Source organism: Durio zibethinus, chromosome 17 (genome assembly GCF_047325235.1).
Source record: "Durio zibethinus cultivar Kanyao isolate XHJ-2024 chromosome 17, ASM4732523v1, whole genome shotgun sequence".
Lineage (NCBI taxonomy): Eukaryota > Viridiplantae > Streptophyta > Magnoliopsida > Malvales > Malvaceae > Durio > Durio zibethinus.
The window spans coordinates 2,067,182-2,087,478 of NC_143178.1; the positions used below are offsets into that span (position 1 = coordinate 2,067,182).

At 32.4% G+C, this 20,297-nt stretch overlaps 1 protein-coding gene and 1 pseudogene across 2 annotated transcripts; both read right to left on the reverse strand.

Moving 5' to 3' along the window:
• Nucleotides 1-510: 510 nt before the first annotated feature.
• On the reverse strand, nt 511-5,818 carry LOC111276330 (ASI1-immunoprecipitated protein 2-like; annotated as a pseudogene). The gene is made up of 11 exons (XR_016328913.1): nt 5,814-5,818; nt 5,629-5,655; nt 4,745-5,568; nt 4,371-4,511; nt 3,851-3,936; nt 3,281-3,699; nt 2,499-3,174; nt 2,156-2,386; nt 1,952-2,076; nt 1,541-1,851; nt 511-1,327 (listed from the first exon to the last, which is right to left on the reverse strand). The product of XR_016328913.1 is annotated as an ASI1-immunoprecipitated protein 2-like (transcript).
• A 10,430-nt stretch (nt 5,819-16,248) lies between these two features.
• Nucleotides 16,249-17,771, reverse strand: LOC111286383 (uncharacterized). Its single transcript, XM_022876309.2, has one exon. The coding sequence runs from the start codon at nt 17,278-17,280 to the stop codon at nt 16,492-16,494; it is 789 nt and encodes a 262-aa protein (XP_022732044.1). The 5' UTR covers nt 17,281-17,771; the 3' UTR covers nt 16,249-16,491.
• Between the last annotated feature and the right edge of the window lie 2,526 nt (nt 17,772-20,297).

Genomic DNA, 20,297 nt, shown 5'->3' on the forward strand with positions numbered 1-20,297 from the left:
GGAACTTGTTCCTGAGTTTGTGATGTGGTTCCCTATTGAAGAGTTGCATTTGGGGAATTCTTTGTCCAATTTCTAATTGATCAATGTCAGATTTTGTCCTCCAAGAGATGATTCCATGGATAACCACAACAAGCAATACAATCCAGAGAACAACGATATAGATCAATGTTACATTCCAGGGCAGGATTTGATCCAGAATTAATCTAGGATGCCCAAGTACTGAATAAAAGATGAATGTGTAAAGAAACATTATTGTATTTGTCTAAACGATGAAGGACAAAGAGAAATGATTAATCTATGGTTTAGACAGGTTTGGGACGTGTTTGTATCCCTATAAAAAAAGTTTAAGCAGAGATTTTTATGTGGAACATCGCTGTAACATTAATTTGAGAGAGGGTATGAAACAAAATCTGTTTAAATAACAGTTATGACTTGTCAATTTGGGTGTAACAAGTTTTCAGTTCCAAGCAATAAGATTTTTTTGTCTATCGAATTATAAAGATAGGTAAATCCCACAATTTATTTGACAGGTAACTACTATTAATAAGTTTGTGAGAAAGCTTGTGTATGTTTTCATATTTAAAGTTTGGAAAATATCATCCTATAGGTTACTATCAGTGACGCAGGTATACACCACGAAACCACTGTCTGAGCTCTATTTATTTACATCAAATACCATTATTCTATCCCAATAGTCTGAAGATGAACCAAAAAGTGACAGTGTAGTGTTCACCTCTTGGCACTTGGGTAACTTCATTTCTGAATCAGGTTTCAATACTCTGCCGCCAACTTTAGGATAAGGCAATGCAAGGGAAAGAGCAAGTGAAGGATTACTATCACTTGTTTCTCTTTCAGAATTCTTGTCTCCTAAATCTTTACCGCTCATGAAAAATGGGGGCATATCTCCCTCATCTGAAGAACTACTTTCAACCCCAAGCTTAAGCTCAAGACTTGAAACACTGGAATCTCGTCGATTCCCACTGTCATTTGGAAGAACTTGCCGCTGCAAGGACTTCCACCTATATTTATTGGCTACTGAATCTAACTGAGGAGAAACTATGGATATGTCATAAGCTCCATTGCACCTCAATTCACCAGAAATGCTTGGACCTTTGCCATCTATAGCAATGGAACATCTCTCATTTATATCCTTAATGCTATTATTAACCATGTTCAATCCACTAAGACTAGTCTTCAGCCTCTTGCAGTCATGTCTTCCATCAACCGAAGTACAGTCTGCGAAATGCTCTTGGTTTTCTTGAAGAGAATAATTGAGATCAATTTCATGTTTTCTTTTTGACTCACTTTCTTCCCTCTGCAAGAAATTCTACATCACAGTCATCAAAACAAAAATAAAGATAAATAATTAATAGACATCAAAGGAATTAAAAGAGCAAAAGTAAGCAACCCAAACAATGTTTAATTAATAGACAAACCACACTCATCTCTCTCTCTCTCTCTCTCTCTCTCTCTCTCTCTCTCTACCTTTTTCTCTTTTTAATGGCCAGACATCAACAAACAAGTAGAAGCAAAAAATTACCTGAGATGAGTCAACTCTGCCCACTTGCTGACTACAACTTGTTTGAAAATCTGGGGGTTTCTGTTCCCAAGAAGATGCTTTGGTTTCACACACTTCAACCACTCTACCAGAAGTAACTGCCTTTGAGACAAGTGAACTGTTCGAGTTTAATGTTTGTTGGGTATTAAAAGATGCCAAGGATGCGGATAAATTTTGACTTGACTTTCCAGGAGGGAGCGAATTCTCAGAAGCAAACAAGGCTGGAATCTGTCGTGAGCAGTGAAGCCTCTTTACTCTAAATACACCCCATAAAAACAGCAAGTTATTCCAACCTGCAATGTTGAAACTAATTAAGATTTAACCAAAAACTGAATATGTAAATTTGATTTTGCTTTTGTGAATGCATGTTAAATGTAAAGATCAAATTCTTACGCTGAGATTTTCCTGGGAGTATGTTAGAAGAGAATATTGAAAGCTCAACCCCTCCAAAATTCCCTTTGAGGCTGAAATCATTCTTAATCATCCTATCCAACAAGTTCTTATAGCTTTTTTCATTACTGCACAAGAAGCACGTAAAATACTTAAGTTATCTGCAAGAAAGTTAGCTCTTCTAAACAAAGAAATATTTTCAGAAACCTGTCAAGGTCCTTCGCAAAAAAGTAAAGAGCAATATTATCTTCAGTAGCATGACATTTCATGAATTGAGTGGGCCACATGCTCAATCGAGGTGCTTCCTCCAACAATAGTTTTCGAGGCAGTTTCTGCACTACTTCAAGAACTTTATGTGAGGCATAAATTGATAAGTGTGCTTGCATCCCATCACAAGTAAATGGAAGTCCTCCACTCCTTTGAATTTCGAACTTGCCACTGCAACACACGTCACAAAGTATTGTTTGAGACACTTAAAAGCTAAGCCATGAGATGAAGAGTCATTGGCAAGCTTCAAAACAAACAATAAGAAAGGAACAAAAACCCATACTGCCATATATAATCAAGCTGTGGAACAGCAGAAATCCAAGAAGGCATATGTACTTCAGAATCAAACATAGACGAATCTCTCAGGCAAGGCCATTCGTCAGATTGGACATTGCCATTTGAATGCTTCATAGTGGTAGCAAGCACTACTTCAGTAGAATACTCAACATGCTGCCTCACATTGACAACTCTCTTTTTCCCTTCATTTGGTGAACTTCCTTGGCAAGAATGACCAGATATTTTCAATGAATTATCTAATATTTCATGACCTTTCACAGCCATTACATCATGACAAGAGGAATTTGAAGGGTGTGGCAAACTATTTTCGCCAGGGGATGCAATTCTTTGATCAGCCAATGATGCATATGAATCACTGTTTACTAATCTCAATTTCTTTTCTGTCTTAGCAGAATACTGTCCTTTTGGATGCCTTGATCCCTTCAAATCCTCACCAGGAGAAAAGTTAGGAAGTGATTTAACGTCATGATTACTGTTATTCACACTATATGACCTCATATTCTTCAATGACATAGATTTAGACATCATTTGAACTCTACCCTTACTCTCACTGGCAGCAGTTTCTTTAGCAAATCCTTCACTGTGGAAACTACCTTCCTTCAGCTGTTGGACATCCTCTTTTAAGCTCAGAGCAGAGAATGATTTTGACTTGAAAAGAAATCCTGCAATGACAGAATAAAAACTTATTCAGTTAGTCAATGAGAGTTATATGTTTATATTCTAGTTAATAAAGCACAGCTTCGCCATTAAGGTGTATGAGAAATATACCCTTTGACACCTGAGATTGTGATGACAATTTAGGTGATTTACTACTTGATTCGACAGGAATGCGCACAGTTTTCATAGTAGTGCTAGAAGAGTGGCCTCCAGATTGATGCATTGAAGTTTTGCTGCTGGAACTCGATGTGTTAGGTGAAACTGTTCCAAAAGGCCTTTTTCTCACTGCTTGTGAACTGCCTACAGGTCTCTTAGAAGAGTACAAAGGCATTGAACTAACTGAATGTGCTTTGCTTTCCTCAACCTCCAAATCTTTGGTTTCTGATTCTACAGAGTATGTTTTTTTAAAAATCCTAACTCCTCCCTCTAATTCGTCTTCTCTTTGCTTCTCAGTTTCTTTACTGAACATGCATTCCTCACACATCCAATCACCTTTGGGAACATTGTCCATGTTCACACGCATGCAATAACTGGTTCATGGAAATAGAATGTAAATATTTCAGCATCCCACGAAAAAAGGAAGATGCTATAAAAGCACAAGCATTATACACTTTAAGGTGTAAAGATATGAAGAAAAGGGCAAACATGCATGCATGCGAGAGACAGAGATATGGGACCTACATGTGTTCTGCCCCATCATTGCAGTTGCTACAAACAGCAAGCAACTCCTCTCGTCCTATGTCACCGCATATATCACAAACTTTTACCTGCTTATCCAGAGACAATAATTAAGATACAGAAGTCATACTCTGTTAAGCAGGGAAAATAAAGCAAGAAAAGACAATAAAAATTTCATTTGCAAGCATCTCAAGGCCATGAAGATATCAGTTGGATGACAAGATATGAGAAGCAACATTTTGAAGGAATACCATCGTTGTAATTCATGCATAATTAGAGACTTATAAAAACTTTCCTCAAACATCTATTCTTTGAATGAGAAGTAGGTATCATAGAGCCAGCATTCTTAATAGATTTTCTTCCATGCTTTCTCAAGCCAAATAAATTTGTTGGTAACATACAAAGCTTTCTAATCACCTTTTTCTAGCAACCTAAAAGTTTAATTAGTCTAGTGTTAGCCACGTCAAGGCCTTGTGTAAAGATGCCAAACATAAGAATGTAACAGGAATAACACAATACATACTTCATACTCTGTGCTGTCTGATCCATCACTACAAGCAGCAGGCCGCGACCCAATAGTAGTTTCTTCTGTATTAACTTCCTTAACCACTGTACTGGACTTTAATTCCGCTGTTTTCTGTCTTTCATTTATTCCAGTACCAACCTGCATAGATTCAGCAGAGTTATGTTCATCACCAATCTGACTGCCAACCTGTAAGGCATCTGCTCTTGCAGAAGATGATTGGACTTGTTCCTCAGAGCACTCAGAATGTTCTCCTTAGAAATGAAGATTAAATTTTAGTTTCAAATTCTAAGCAACTTCAAAGCAATATATATATATATATATATATATAAAATTTACCACATAAAAGAAGGAATTTCAAGAATCTAGAACACCTTTGCCAAGCTAGCACCAGCACAGGAATCTAGTAAGGATGAAATTTCAGAAAAGTCTGATTTGTTTGAACAACACAAAATCTCTTGCGAAGACTCATCGGAAGATCTATTTGACCTCCTTGGATGATTATCTTCTACCTCGCCACAAGGACTACCAACTAAACAACAAGAAGCAGGTTGACCGTTAACAGCCTTTTCAGTCTCAGAGAAACTATATACTGAAGCTGAGCCATAAGATGTATTTTTCTTCTCTGCATAACTGTTATGGTCACTAGCCCTTGTCTTTGCGTAGTCTGATCCATAAACAAAGGAGTTGTTATCTCCATGAAACTCTGACTCCTCCTGCTTCTTAAGCTGATTTAAGACAACCTTATCATGACAGATTGGTACTTTCAATGAATCGTAATTATTTGCACAAGTTTGATGCAGGTTTGCTTTTACAGTCATCTTAATGCCTTCAGAGGTGTTACGTCCCTCAATGTTTCTTCACTCTCTGCATTTTCAGAAAAGGATTCGCGACTCAAACATGCACTGAGACGGTGACTTGTCTCACCGCTTGTATGATGTCTATCATTGCACGCACTATTTACCCGAGGAGATGACAAATCAGCATCATAAAAAGAGCAACCGTTACTATCCTTTTTTTGACAGGCTTCGCATGTAAACCCGGTAGTTTTTTTGCCATTGATACCATTTGTTCAGAAGGCAAACATGGTGAGCATGAAGGAGCACACATGGTGCATGACCCAGATTCTTCTTTTAAACCTAATTTACTGCTTGAGAATAGGGTACTGCCAAATCCTTTTTCAGCATTAAAAAAATCCCTGATAGGCAATAGAGAATCACGACCAAGAAAGAAAAAACTTTAAAGAAAACAATATAACTTAGCAAAAGCTTGCTGTTCAAGAAGACTGCAAGAGCAAGATTAAAAAGAATCACACAAAATAAACAAAGCAATATCACAGTTGCATAGAATTTATAATATAGGTGAAGCTATGGAAGTTTTCTACATTTTCCATGTGTTCTATTTAATGGTATATAATGAAAATAATATTGCATTCGGGGATACTTCATTGCTTTCGAAAGTCCCCATGCATCTGAACAAAGCTCAAGAAAAAGAAACTTAAAATATACACTGAATTCACAAATGCCGATCAGTATCCATATAACCACATTCTTTCTAAGCAAAGGGAAAATAAATATAAAAACAAAACCTATTGGAACTCCTTTCAGAATATGGAATAGAGATGCTTCGTTAATTTTCAAAGTGCTCACATATCACAAATGAAGCTCAAGAAAAAAGAAACTTTAAATTTACACTGAATTCACACATGTCAATTGTTGGAGATCACCACAGCTCTGATACCATTTGTTGGGCTAAAAGCTTCCAATCCAATCACACACAGCAGAAGCGAAATCAACTAATAAATCAAACACACAAGAGACAACAATTTAACGTGATTCGGTCCAATTGACCTACATCCACGGATGAAAAAAAAGATCCACTAGTTGTAAAGAATTACAAACATACATCATATCATCAACCTCACTCAACAATCAATACTCATAAGACACTCTCAATCTCCTCTAGTCCTATGAAGTATTCTCAACCCAAACAAACACAAACCCAAACTCTTGTGCACCCTTTCAACACAACCAAACACATACCCATATGTTCCCATACATCATACTTATGTGGACCCTTTCAGTCTCTTCTAGTCCATTTACAAATAAACATACACACCCATAAAACGTAGAGCCCCAATACTCCTATGGGATGTCTATCCCACAAAAACACTACAACTCTTTTACATCTTTTTTTCATACCTAACCCTGTAGAGACTTCACCTATTTATAACCATACAAACTTGCCCATTAAGAATCTCACTCCTCTTAGAATTCTTCTCCTGTAAGTCAAACTTGCCTATTAAGAATCCATTTTCTTTTAGAATTCTTCTCTTGCAAGTCAAACTTACCTATTAAGAATCCTCTTTCTCTTAGAATTCTTCTTTTGCAAGTCTTTTTGTCCATCAAGCAATATCTGACAAATCTCAAATAAATCTCTAACAAATCTCTTATGAAATTTGAGTCAATATTTCCAACATCAATCCAGTATCCAGATTACTATGTTCCTTCTTACGGCACAATCCAAATGACATAAAAGACAAAACAAAGTATATCACTTAGTTATTTGCTTGATTATATTTTTTTTAACTCCACTAAAGACGCATTCAAGTCAAACCAAGATAAACAGTGTTCATGAAAGGTAAAAAGAAGTATCAAAATAAGTCAACACAAAACAAAACCTGTCTCAATGCCCTGAAATAACCCGTTGGCTCTATTCCAAACCCCAGACAGAACTAAACTAACAAACTCGACAAATTTATCACAAGAACTCTGAAATGAGCTTAAAAGATCAGCAATGCACTTAATTTGCATGAGAATTTTGTTCATTGAATCGTAATTGACAGAAAACTGGAAAAGAAATTAAAAGAATGAACTTATTATGCCACATCGTAATTTCTCACCATATTCAATGGAAAATTGCAGCCAGCTTCATCAGCAAGACCTTCTGAACAGAAATTCCCTTTCACAACTTATGTGACCTGCACAAATATCAAACGATAACACATTTAGAAGAATTTTCAGTAATTTAGGAAAATTAGAATGCTAAAGCCACAAAGTTAACACACTACACCAAAAACACAACAAATACAATAAAATTTGACAAACATTCGATTGATTAATGAGAATACAAGAGAAAAGAACAGAAAAGAAACAAAAATATAAATATTTTCAGATCATCTTGAATTTAATGGATTAAAAAGAGTCAATCTTTTATTTTTTCCATAACCAATGCAACACAAGAACTAAACCACCTAACATTTATGCTAAAAATATATATCTTCACACAAACTGAGTAATTCATATTTGAAGAAGAAAAATGGTCACTTGAACTTTACAAGCAATCTTGACAATCCACAAGAGACGTCAACCAATCTTTAGCAATACAAAAATGTCAATCAAACATGTAAAACAAATCAAGGAAAAGCAACAGAAAAAGACTCATCTATCCAAACAAACAACCCAAAACCAGAAATCAAAAACTAAAAAAGCCTAAACTTTTTTAATAATTAGCCCTGATCACCAATTCTAGTGCCAACAAAGTTGAACCCCACAAACAAAAGAAAAAGTAAAAAAGAAATTCCATCCCTTTGGCTTTGAAACCTCATTTTCACCCTCATACACATTCTCATATCCCACTTTTCTCATATCCCAAACAAAAATAATAATATTAATAAAGGAAAACCAAAACACAAGGACAAAACTCAACCCAGACAAGACAACCTTAACTGATGAAAGAAAGAAACACAAGGACATGAAAATCGGGAGACAAAGAAGCAGAATTTATAAGACCTCTTTTTCTCTCCTTGCCTCTGTTTTTTTCCAACGTTTTCTTTGCTCCCTTCTTCAGTCTATTTGAAGCGTGTGTGTATATATATATATATATATATATATATAATGAAATTTGATTAGATTTTTATTTGGTAGTAATAATGTCTGTGTGATATAGGCCGTACTTGCTCTTATGTTTTCTACGTCGTTGACTTTCAAGACATTGGAGTTCTCTTGACGGCAGCGCTTCTGTTCACTTGCATGTGGCCTTTTTTTAAGAATTTTGCCACGGGGTGAGAAATGAGTGGTAGAATAGGGAACTAGTGCCCGCACCTGATTACAGCCGGTTTAACGGGAAGTCGGGTACGTAACGCATGGGGTCAAGGATGGTGCTAACGTACGCCGTGTACGTGCGGTTTGCTCAGGGATATTATTTTTAGTTCGGAGCAATGAGAAAGCGACACGTGTTTTAAGAAGATACCAAGAATCTTTAGATGATACACCAAAACTCTTTTTTTTTTTTTTTTTAATTCATCCTTATATCTCGTATTTTATTATTTATCTGATTTAAAATACTATTTTATATATATAAAGTTTTTCAAATTCATAATTTTGTAAATATAAGTTATAATAATATATTAATTTATTAAAAAAATCCATGCATAATAATGTTAATTATGCAAGATTTAAAAAACGATGAAAAATGAGATTTATATATAGAAAGAGAATGTCTTATCTATTTTATTTCCTTAATTTCATTGGAGTTATGAATTTGGTAGCATCGCTTCCTCAACCATATTTTCTTTCTTCGTTCAATTTCAATTTTATATTAATTAAATATTATCCCGAATTTAAATTTAAAAATCTTATTAGGATAAAAAGTTTAATCCACGAACAAATTTAATATATATATATATATATATTAAATAAAAATTTTGCAATCAAAATTATAATTTGATGCATTTTAAAAATAATTTTAAAAATAATTAAATTAAAATATGAATTAATATTTAATCCTTCTTTTAATCAACAGTTCAAGGACAAAACAATACTGTAAAAGAATGGGAAGTTTGCATAATCAATACTCTATCATTAGAAGTACTTATTAATAAATAAAATAAAAGAAAAAGACAAGAAGTTAATGAATTCTTAAAAAGAGAGTAATCAGAGACAGTGTGAACAACAAGAATCTATGAAGTTCCACTACAAGAAAAATATTAACCAACAAAAAAAAAAGGTTAAATATCATTTTCACATATGAATTTTCCACAAATTATAGTATTTTAAACATTTGTTATATTATTATTGTATTAAGTTATTTGTTAACAAAGTCTCATTAATTTAAGAAAAAATAAAGTTTGCAATAACGAGACAAAGACTTACACCTGTAGGAATGATTTTCAATTGATTTTATAAAATGAAAAAAAAAAACTAAAAAGAAAAAAAAGAAAAAGACAAAACATTAGTAGGAGAGGTTTTTTCTTTTGTTTTTTTTGAAAGTAAAATTTGTGAAATTTATTATTAAAAATGATAAACCTAAAATTAAAATTGAAATTCAAAATTATTGTAGAATAATTATCATCTTATTTTATTTATTATTTTATATGTCAAATATGATTTAAGTGTATAAATTTTGAAAAAAATAAATAAATTTTGATAAATTTTTGATAGATAATTTTAATAAAAATATTAATAAAATTTTTATTATTAAATAAATATTGATTAAATTTGAATTATATTGATATTTTTAATTATTTAGTATATATTATTAGTCTTCACAAAAATAAAGTTACTAATCTAAAATTCAAAACTTACAATTCCATTGAGATAATTTCGTGATTGACGGTGTAGTAAATTCATATATTTACTCATTTAACAAGGTAAAAAGTCCTTATAAATTCGTAACTGGAGTTTTTTAAGTGTCTTCATGCCTAACTCTAATTCATTTAAAACCTGCATATAATGAACAACTTTAAAGTTAATAATGACATTGAGAATGAAAAACACATGAAATATCTTTTCTTTTCATTAGGAATCAGCATATCAGTCTGCTAAAATTTTCTAGCTGCATGCAAGTTTCATTGAGAGGCTCTCAAAGTCAAAGCACACACTATTTTGCATTAGAAAAAAAAGTTGGTTTGGAAAGCAGGCCGATGTGGGATTAAAAGTTACTCCTTGGGCTAGAGGTTGGTCCAATCCAAAAATGAGAACCCAAAGACTGCAAATTTCTTGATCCTGTTTGATGCTTTACCCAAGTTAAAAAAAAAAGGGGCTTTTTTTGTTTTATATATAACTCAGGCCATTGTAACAAAGTTTTCGAATCACCCAAATTTTGGCGACAGAGATTGGTAAAAATCTTGAATCCCTAAAGCATATTCCATTAACTACCCATATTCGGTTTCAGCTAAAATATCATAAATTAGAGATTAATGTTTTCTTTTTGCTAAAAGGGTAGGGTACTAAACAAATTCACTAATTATAATCCAATTGATACGAATTTAATTAAAAAAAAAACTACCCATGGAAAAAGAAAAAAGACTGATCAGACCTAAGGGGATGAACAAAAAAAAAATAAAAATAAAAAAATGTTTGTTTGATAAAATAAAATAAAATAAAATCGGACAGAAGAAATATTAGGCAACTACCGCCTTAACTATATATAAAAACAACAGAGAAATCATAGCAGCAAAACAGGTTTAGAAACATGATCTGAACATGGGTTTTGTTTGCTAAAAAACAAGCTCAAAGGTCTACACAAAAGTTTGGTTGTGTTTGCAGTGTTTATAGAAGTGTCACTGTAATAACAGTGATTGTTAAAGAGAGGGCCAGAGGGGCTTCCCATGCAGATGAAGGTAAGAGAAAGGCAATGATTACTGACTTTGTGGGAGGGGTGACCTGGGAATATGAGCCCCATGCACTGACCATGACTATTCCTCAAAGCCCACCTTACCACCCACGCACTTTTTCCCAGTCACTACATTTTCATTACTTTTTTTACTCTCAACTAAACGACCCCAGCATTCATGTATATGTTAACTTTTAACTATCAGAATCTTGGTCGATATTACTACTGTTTAGTCTTTCCTGCTCAGCTTCTCTCAGGTGTTGAAAAGAAAGAAGAAAAATAATAATAAAAAAATAAGTGGCGAAGTACTTGAAAGTCTAAGCATCAGAGGGAGGTTTTAAAGAGGTTTTCATTTCTTGCATTTAAAAGGGCTTTAGTCAAATGGGGTTTTCAATATTTCAGCAAAGAAAAGAAAAACACTATTGCAGAGGAACAATAAATGAATTAGGGGTGGCTTTGTGATGATTGTCAAAATTTTATCATGAATGATATCTAAAGGGAGGGGAGGGGAGTGGAGGGGAGGGGGGTGGAGAGGAGATCGGTTGGGGAGGGGACCAAGCAAGGGTGGCTAGAGCCAGTAGTTAAAATCATCTGATCAGGCCTATAAATACCGTCCTAGCTACAGATTTTGGTGGGGTCGAGGACAGGGGCAAAGGCTGAAAGGATAATGTACCTTTAGTCAGACCAAAAATCTGATCTTATTCGAAAATATAATTAAATAATTAATTAATCATAAAAAAATTATAATTTAACATAATTCAATTTAATTAATTTATATTCATAAATAAAAAAATTATTATTTATAAAAAATTATAAGTATATAATCATATAAGTCGCATTAATATTCATAAATACTCTAAATCTTTTTTAATTTTATAAAATATTTTTAATTCATATAAACACGTATTTATATGCATCAATTTATTATATTTATGTGAATCATCTCAATATCTTTTAATCACTCACATGCATTATATATATGTGAATTTTTTTAATTTGTTCTAATCTACTCATAAATATATAAATATACACATATATAAAACGTAAATGTATCATATTTATATGAACTATCTCACTTTCTTTTAATTCACTCAAATATATAAATATATACATTCATAAAACGTAAATTTTTAAAAATTTTAAAATATATCTATCTTATAAAAATTTATAATTCTCTTATATCTTTTTTTTATACTTAATCTTATAAAAATTTTATTTTTTTAAAAGATATATAAATTTATTTATCAAAAATCTTTTTTCTCTTAAAATTTTTTTCTGCATAGGATTGACTCGTTATTCTCAACAGCTTCAGCACTCAGCAGTAAAAAGTTGAAACAAAGGTCTCAAACACAGATTTAGTATCTTCTCAGAAGGTACTCTTTTCCATCAGTGATGCATGTCCCACTCTACCTTTTTCCCAATTCCCATTGTGTATGAGCATTTCATAGAAAAACTGTATTGGCTACTAATCATAAAATGCTATCAAAACCCCAAATAAAGAAGATCAGTTGTTGTAGGATTTACGATCACTTTACATAGAATTCTTAGCATATAATTAATTAGAAGGAGTAAAAAATCTTCTCATTCCACCACCATTGAGAAAATTGAGGGTTCTTAGGGGCACAGGCAATAATAACTTGATTACTAATGGCCATCTCAATGTGCAATGTATGTAGTTTGATGCATGGCAATGTTAATTTTACCTTTTTAAAAGGGTTGTAACAAATAAATTAAAAAAAAAGTACATAAAAGAAAAAGAAAGAATAAATGTGGGTAAAAGATGTTGTATAGAAGTGTACTTGTAAAATTTCTTGCAGTGCGAAAAGGAGAGACAAAATCAAGTTGGTGTCAATGGGGAGCAAAGATTTTAACTCAAACAGGGTAAAGGAGATTACCATGGGATCTTGTAATTGTATGAAAGTAACATTGATGCAGCCAATTTAGGAGGGAGCTAAGTGAAGTGGTCCAACACTTCTCCCTCTGAAAAAAATTTCAGTATCGTACATACATAGTAAATTTATTATATCTGGGAAAGTGTGTATATATATATATATATCATCACTTTTGAGCTTTTTTTACCATGAATTTTTCGTATCTATCTGCCTATTATTCAGTCTGCTATATATTGAGAAAAGTAAGTGTTTAATAAGTTTAATTTTCAGCTGGTAATAGGTTGGAGATATATCGTTTATTAAATGTATTAATGATCTGTTTAAGTTGAAGATAATTCTAGAAATATGTTACTGTTCATATGCTAAAAACATACAATTGAATTAAAAATAAATTTAAAATATTCAACATCTACTTAAATTAAAATATAACTTAAGTAGGATTTCATTTGATTATAATTAATTGTATTTTAAGATTAATTAAATTCTCATTATTTAGTAACTAAAAAAGTTTTTAGCAAAACAAAGAATGAAAAAAATAAAAATAAATAGAAAAATAAATATTTAATATTTAATAAAGGGTATATTCATCTTTTAGTTAAAATTAACTTAGTAAATTAAAAGGATTAATTTATTTTTTAATCAAATCTCAGGGGTAAGATGGTAATTTTAAACTGAAAAAGATAAATGTATTTTCTATCATATATCTCAATGGTGTAAATATACTTTTTCAGACTCGTTAATTATTATAAACTGATATTTTACTAACAAAACCAAATTTAATTCTTGCCTTAGATAGTTAATAAATATTATACTTTCAGAACCAATAAGTAAATACATATACGTTGTTATCTACCTTTTAAACATAGGTGTGTAATTGTGTACTTTCCTGCTTTTGCAGGTTAATTATTCATCCTCAGAGCTTCTGTTTATTTCAGATCCAGAGGGGAATAATATTTCATGTTGGGCGCTGTGATATGATGATCAACAGCAAAGTAATTTGGGTTTCTTTAGCAAAATCGCCAGCTTCTGCAAGGAAAAAAAATGGTATGCTTCTTCAACAGTGCCAGTGGCGCCACATGAGACACATGAAGTCATGAAGCCTTCACATGGCTAGCTTAGCCAAATTCAATTCCAGGCCATGAGTTTTTGTGGGTCTCTGTTCACATCTCTCGAATGAAATGGACCACATTATATATACGAATTAATTACTCCCCCATTTGATGGTTAAAAATGCGTGATCATTTACTTAGTACAGTACAGTTTGACAGAGAAATAAACATGCAAAGATAGTTTGGGTTTAAAGAATTTTCAAGGAGCTATTTCTCTCTCTCTCATATATAAAAGCAAGCTTTTTGAGGTGACAAAGAGGGCACAGATTGGATCAGAAAACAAGAAAATGACATGGAAGAAATAGGTTTTAACTCTTGCATTTATCTGACTTTAGGGAATGTTTGTTACTTTGGTTTTCATTTTGGCCATGAAAGAAGGAACCATTGGCTAGCTGTGTGGTGAAGCTGCTGGACCTTTGTAGGAAATAGGGCTGCATTGCAGGTCTAAAAACAGTCCAACAGAAACGACATAAGCCGACAAGTACAGTTTTATTAAGCATCCAAAAGAACAAAAAAAATTAGCATAAGAAAACATAAATGGAAAGAGATAAAACAGATTGACGACTAGCTAGGCACTAACTAGTCAGTGCTGCAAGCCAGGAAAAAGGGTAGCCTTCCCTTCCAACCAGCTATACCCCACCTTTGCCAAGAACATTTGGGGTCACAGGTTCATCCCCACAGCACCAACTAAAAGAAATGTGGAAACCCCAACTCTCTCTTATTAAATTTTTGACAGACAAATTGTTAAATTTTTTCCACAGAACAAATTAATGGCTTAACGCATCGCTATAAAGGGTAAATTGCATATGATATACTATATGTTTTAAATATCAAGTTGACAGGAAAGTTTGTTGAGGCTGATTAATTTGTATAGATTTAATTCTGTACCATGTGACAATAATATGAAGTTAATGAGAGGCAGCTGGTTGATATTTATAAACTAAATAAATTGGAATACGTAGCATGAGATTTGAGGAAAACTCTAGATATAACAGGAAACATGTAGCAGCTGAACCAATCAAAGTCATTTTTTAAGGATTTGCAGATCAGCTACTTGGTTAAATGTCAGGCTCCAACATGAGATGATTACGTCCTTTTGGAAACATTTCATGGATATGAAATGAAACTTTGGAGACCATCACACATATTTCATGCATTTTTAGTTTTCTTAAATTTTATCCAAACAAGGAAGTTTCTGCCATATGAAGTTGGAAAGGATTATAAAGAAGAAACTGAACTTAATGCTTTTTATTCTATTCTACAAGCAAAATAGAAAATTACATAAAATATCAATTGGTTTATTTTGTTAATCTTCCTTCATCCCCTTAAAAACTTCACTTAGTTTACAAAATTTGAAAGTGAGATTTTCCAATTAAGTTAATTGGCCAGGTAGTTCATTTTTAGTCATTAATTTTCTTGATGGGTTGGGCCTAAAAGACATGCATTATTCATTAACAGATGAGTTACGAAAATCTAAGAAACAAATCAGAACTGCATTTCACTTTCGTCTTCTTGATACCTTGTGGTATTGCCATTAATTACTTCTTAAGTATATATAAAAATTTATAAATTAATTTGTTATTTTATCCCCTAGGGTCAAATAAATAGTAAAATTTGATTTTATAATAATAATAATATAAATCGTCATAAATTATACTTCTGATTGGTCAAAAGTTTGAACAAACTTTCAGCAATATTGATCAAAATAATATATAGGGTTTATATATATGAATAATAATTTTTATTAAAAAATTATAATTTAAAAAAAATTACAAATGATAAGAACCAAACTCAATTTGATAAGTTTCATCTTTTAATAAAAATAGTATTTAACTTTTTGCCAAAAGAGTACAGTAATTTTTTAAAGAGTAGAAAAAACACTAAATAATTTTTATTTTATTTTTTGTGTGTATGTGTCTTCAAGTATTTAAATTCATCTTAAATTTACAAATCCCAATGAGATAAATCTGTCTTTCCTCACTGTTTATCGATAAATGTTTGGTAAAAGAAGTTACTTTCCCAAGTGACTAAAAATGCAGAGACAAATGGCATTTCTGTAGTTTTATATGAACAAGAGGATTGAGTCTTGTAAGCTGTAGCTAACTAGCTAGCCCTAATAAAAATAATCACCGCGGAATTATATGCTCACAGGGACACTGTCTTGCTCAGAAAAACCTTTAATAGAAAATGACACTGCACTGCTAACTGACCAGTCTATCACTCAAACCCTAATCTTGTTTTCATTTCTTCTTCTTCAAATTAAATCCTTCTTTTTCTTCAATTTACAGGGCAGTTTTCTTGCCTCTCAATAGCACTTTCATACATGGTAAACGAAATATTTTACATCAAGCATTGAAAAACAAAAAAATGTCACAGCAAGTTAATCAAAACTAGACTACCTTATACAATATCCATTGGCACTCTTCCTCAAACTGGCTAAAATATATAAAGAAAAAAATTGCACACTCACTCTATTTGATTTTTCTTGTACTCCTTTTTTTTCTGTCAAGATGTTGTTGGTCTATGCCCCAGTCGAAGCTCTAGATCAAGCTCTTCAATTGATGTTTCCTTGCAGTTGTTGCTGATATTGTTGCCATCAGTATTGATATTATCCGCCGAAGTCGTTGATGGTTCGGCTATGGTTGAGTAGCAGAGTGAAGAAGAAGAAGAATTATTCAACCCTGGAGGCGTTACCGGATAATTTATAAATGGTGCTGCCATTAGGTTGTTAGAGGGATAGGGTGAAATAGAGAGAAGGGTCGAAGGTGAATCAATAGAGCATGCATTCATAGGTGGAGAAGCGAAAACCCCATGGCCATTAGGGCTAGGTAATTGGTAGAGGAGGCACAAACCGCCATTTGTGGCCACTTCTTGAGTTGGGATTAAGAGAGTAGATGAGGAAGTAGTAGCAGAAGATGATGAGGTTAGATTAATTAATGCAACAGTGCCAGCTGGTTGTGTTTGGTGAAGCCGAGCCCTGTCACGGCGGTGCACATTCATGTGACCCCCAAGTGCTTGAGCTGACCGGAATTCCCTTCTGCAAAAAGTGCAAGTATAAGACCTTGGAGGCCAAGTTGTGCCCATCACATTACCTGTGTCCTCAGCAAAGGCCCTAACCTCCCACGAATCATCATCTGCTTCCTGAGGCTGCACCTTAGGGTTCCACATCCACGTCGACACAGCAGTTAACTTAGGGTTAGCCTGGTGATGGTGATGATGTTGGTTCTGAGTTTGTTGAGATTGAGCTAACTTTTGACGTTGGTTCAATGAGAGAAGACCAAGCCCAGCAGCCATGTTGCTAGAAACATTTAAGATAGGTGATAGAGAGTTTATGAGGAATGAAATGGGCACAATGGGTAAATAGAGGGGGGGGGGGAGGCAACGGTGATGGGCTTAAAGAGAGAAAGGTAGAGACAAATTAAAACCCTAACACCGGGCATATCACTCAAATCTTGTAGCAAGCATTTGGATTTTTGCAACATTGACATTATAATAACTTTGTCCACTCAACTCAACCAGCATCCTATTCCTTTGTCTAGCACAGACATTGTCGACATACTTTGGCTGCAACGCCACCTATATTTATTGCTTCAAATTTCTCATGCACTTCCTGCTGATCTCTTCAATCTAATTTAAAATAATATCCAAATATATCATATGTTTTTTTAATTGACATGAAATAATTTCTCTTGACTTGATTTAGGTATATGATATAAAGAATCAAAACACAATAGCAATGATTTTAAGAGTAATAAAATTATAAATTAAGACTCGCTCCCTTATGTAATCTTAGTCCTATGATTTTATTTTTATTTAAAATTGTCGGATATTTAATTTTGATCACTGAAGCTAAAAACTCACCATTATACTAATTAAAAGTGAAGTTAAAGGAAAAAGTGAAAAAAAGAGAGAGAACCAAGTCGAAAGAAAGAAAATCAATGGCAGGTAAATTTTTGTTATTTACTTCCGACCGATTGGAAGTTAGTGAAATACCATTATCAGAATATAACAAGAGAATGGTAATGCTAATGAAGTTTCTTTCATTTGGCTTGAAGCATAAGAGATGCTATGCTATTGTCGTTTTTTTTCTCAATTATTTTGTCATGTGACTTGTTCCGGTATATATGACCAAACAACCAACGTGTGAAGAAGCATAGGATCATGTATATATGTATAATCGAACTTTCATTTTCTCCATTTGTTTGTCTTGTTCCTTAGACATGTTTTACATGCTTTATTTAGTTCCAAATTTCTATATTAAAATTTGGACAAAAAACTTTTCCAACTTTGCTTCTTAAATGTTTTGTTTCATTCTTTATTTAATCAATTGATTTCCAGTGACATAGCTGATTAATTTTCCTCTACTGAGTTGCAACTATGGCGAGATTGAGGCCGTGGGGTACGAACGAATTTGCCCACCTTGATTTTTTTTTAATACCCATCCAAATCTTGATGAGATAAATGATTTTAGTTCCCACGTCCTCAATAATCAATATCCTATTAAATTTCTGAAAAAAACTTATATAAAATTTCATAGGTGAAATTCGTAAAATTTTTTATTAAAAATGAGTAAATAAAAATTAAAATCAATAAATTAAAAGATCTTATCACATACATTAAGCTTGTAAAATTAAAAAAATTTTAATAAATTTTGATATATTTATTAAATAAACATTTTAATAAAAAATTAATAAAATTTTTACTGTTAAATAAATATTGATCAAATTTAAATTATAAATAATATTTTAAATAATTTTTTTGACATATTTTCATTTTTATATTAAACTTTATTAATCTATTGGTTTGAATTTTTTTAATTAAAGTTTTTATTTACTCATTTTTAATAAAAAAAATTCATGAATTTTACCTATAAAACTTTACGTAAATTTTGTCCTTCAATTTCTTCTTTTAATAAATTGCATTTCAAAGATATTTATTATTCCACGAATACAAAAACCAATTTACACATATATATTAGGATAGATATGTATTTTCAAATATAGCCATGGCGATGGTGGCAATGCTTTACCTTCTCCAATCCTAATCAATCATTAATGTTCAAACATAAAAATGCATCATGAAGTCTTTATCTTCAACAAGTCTTTAACTAAGTATAAAGGTATGGAACTTCCTTTAATATCGATAAGACACGAAGCTGAATGGTCTCCTTCTGACATAGCTGTTTTCGCCAATTTCGACTTAAACAAGAATTCAACAAACACTGATCTTACTTTGTCTACTATTGTTTACATCGTCCTGTCTCCTTGGCCATCAAATACCAACAACAAGGAACTCTTACCAGCTATGTCTCATAACTCAATATAACAGACTTTCCTGTCCCCATGCTTAGTTAATAATTACTATCTCTTTAACATATATATCTTAATTAACTCCCTCTCTAATTTGTTACCTGTCCTACTATAAAGCAAACAAGTTGACTTTAAAGCAGTTTAATTGTAGTTAGTTAAGTTTTAATTATAGTACTTCTAGTGAGTAACAAGGTTTACTTTTGGAGACAACCTTTGAGTGATATCTGTCGCATCCATGACCGGATTAATCTTGTTCTTATCGATTTCAGAAGGATATTCTTAATGATTAGTTTTATATATGATTCCCTTTTTTATTCCATATCTTATATATGCTTGGTTTCAATTAAGACAAAGAGAAAAGGATACAAAGAAGGAAAGGGTACTATCAAAACAAGTGACGTTCCATCCAATACATTTAGTTATATAATTTTTTATCCCTCGTATCTATCAAAACAAGTGATGTTCCTAGGATTGATGCTCAGCCAATTCTTAGTTTGAGGAATGTTGTACATCAATGAATTTGACCGAACTAAATTTCTAACATCCAATCGATAAGACTCTTATCCTTTGCATACAAAAGCAATGTCTCTAATATATAAAACAAAATAATATTTTAATAGTTAAAATTTTTTTTGTACCTTTAAATCCAACAAACCAGATTTTGGATAAGCATTGTTGAAAGATCGACCGACTTAATCCAATTTATAGACAAATTTAGTAATGAGATAATTGGGTATATTTTAACAGGGATTAATATATATTCATGAGTGTAAATATATATATGATTAGTTATGATTAACTAATATTATCTGGAAATAAAATAACTTTATAACGGCGAAAATAAATGTAGCACTTAATAATTGAAAAGGGGACCAAGGATCAAAATAATACTACTAGTGAGTATCACATTCACATATAGTGGGGTAAGGCATCTTTTCTCTTTTCGAGTAACAGAAAAAAAATGGAAATGATAGGTCAAAATCCCATGACATCCCCACTAAC

Excerpts from the sequence above, each read along its gene's own strand:
- LOC111286383 (XM_022876309.2), bottom strand. The coding sequence starts at position 17,280 with ATGGCTGCTGGGCTTGGTCTTCTCTCATTGAACCAACGTCAAAAGTTA.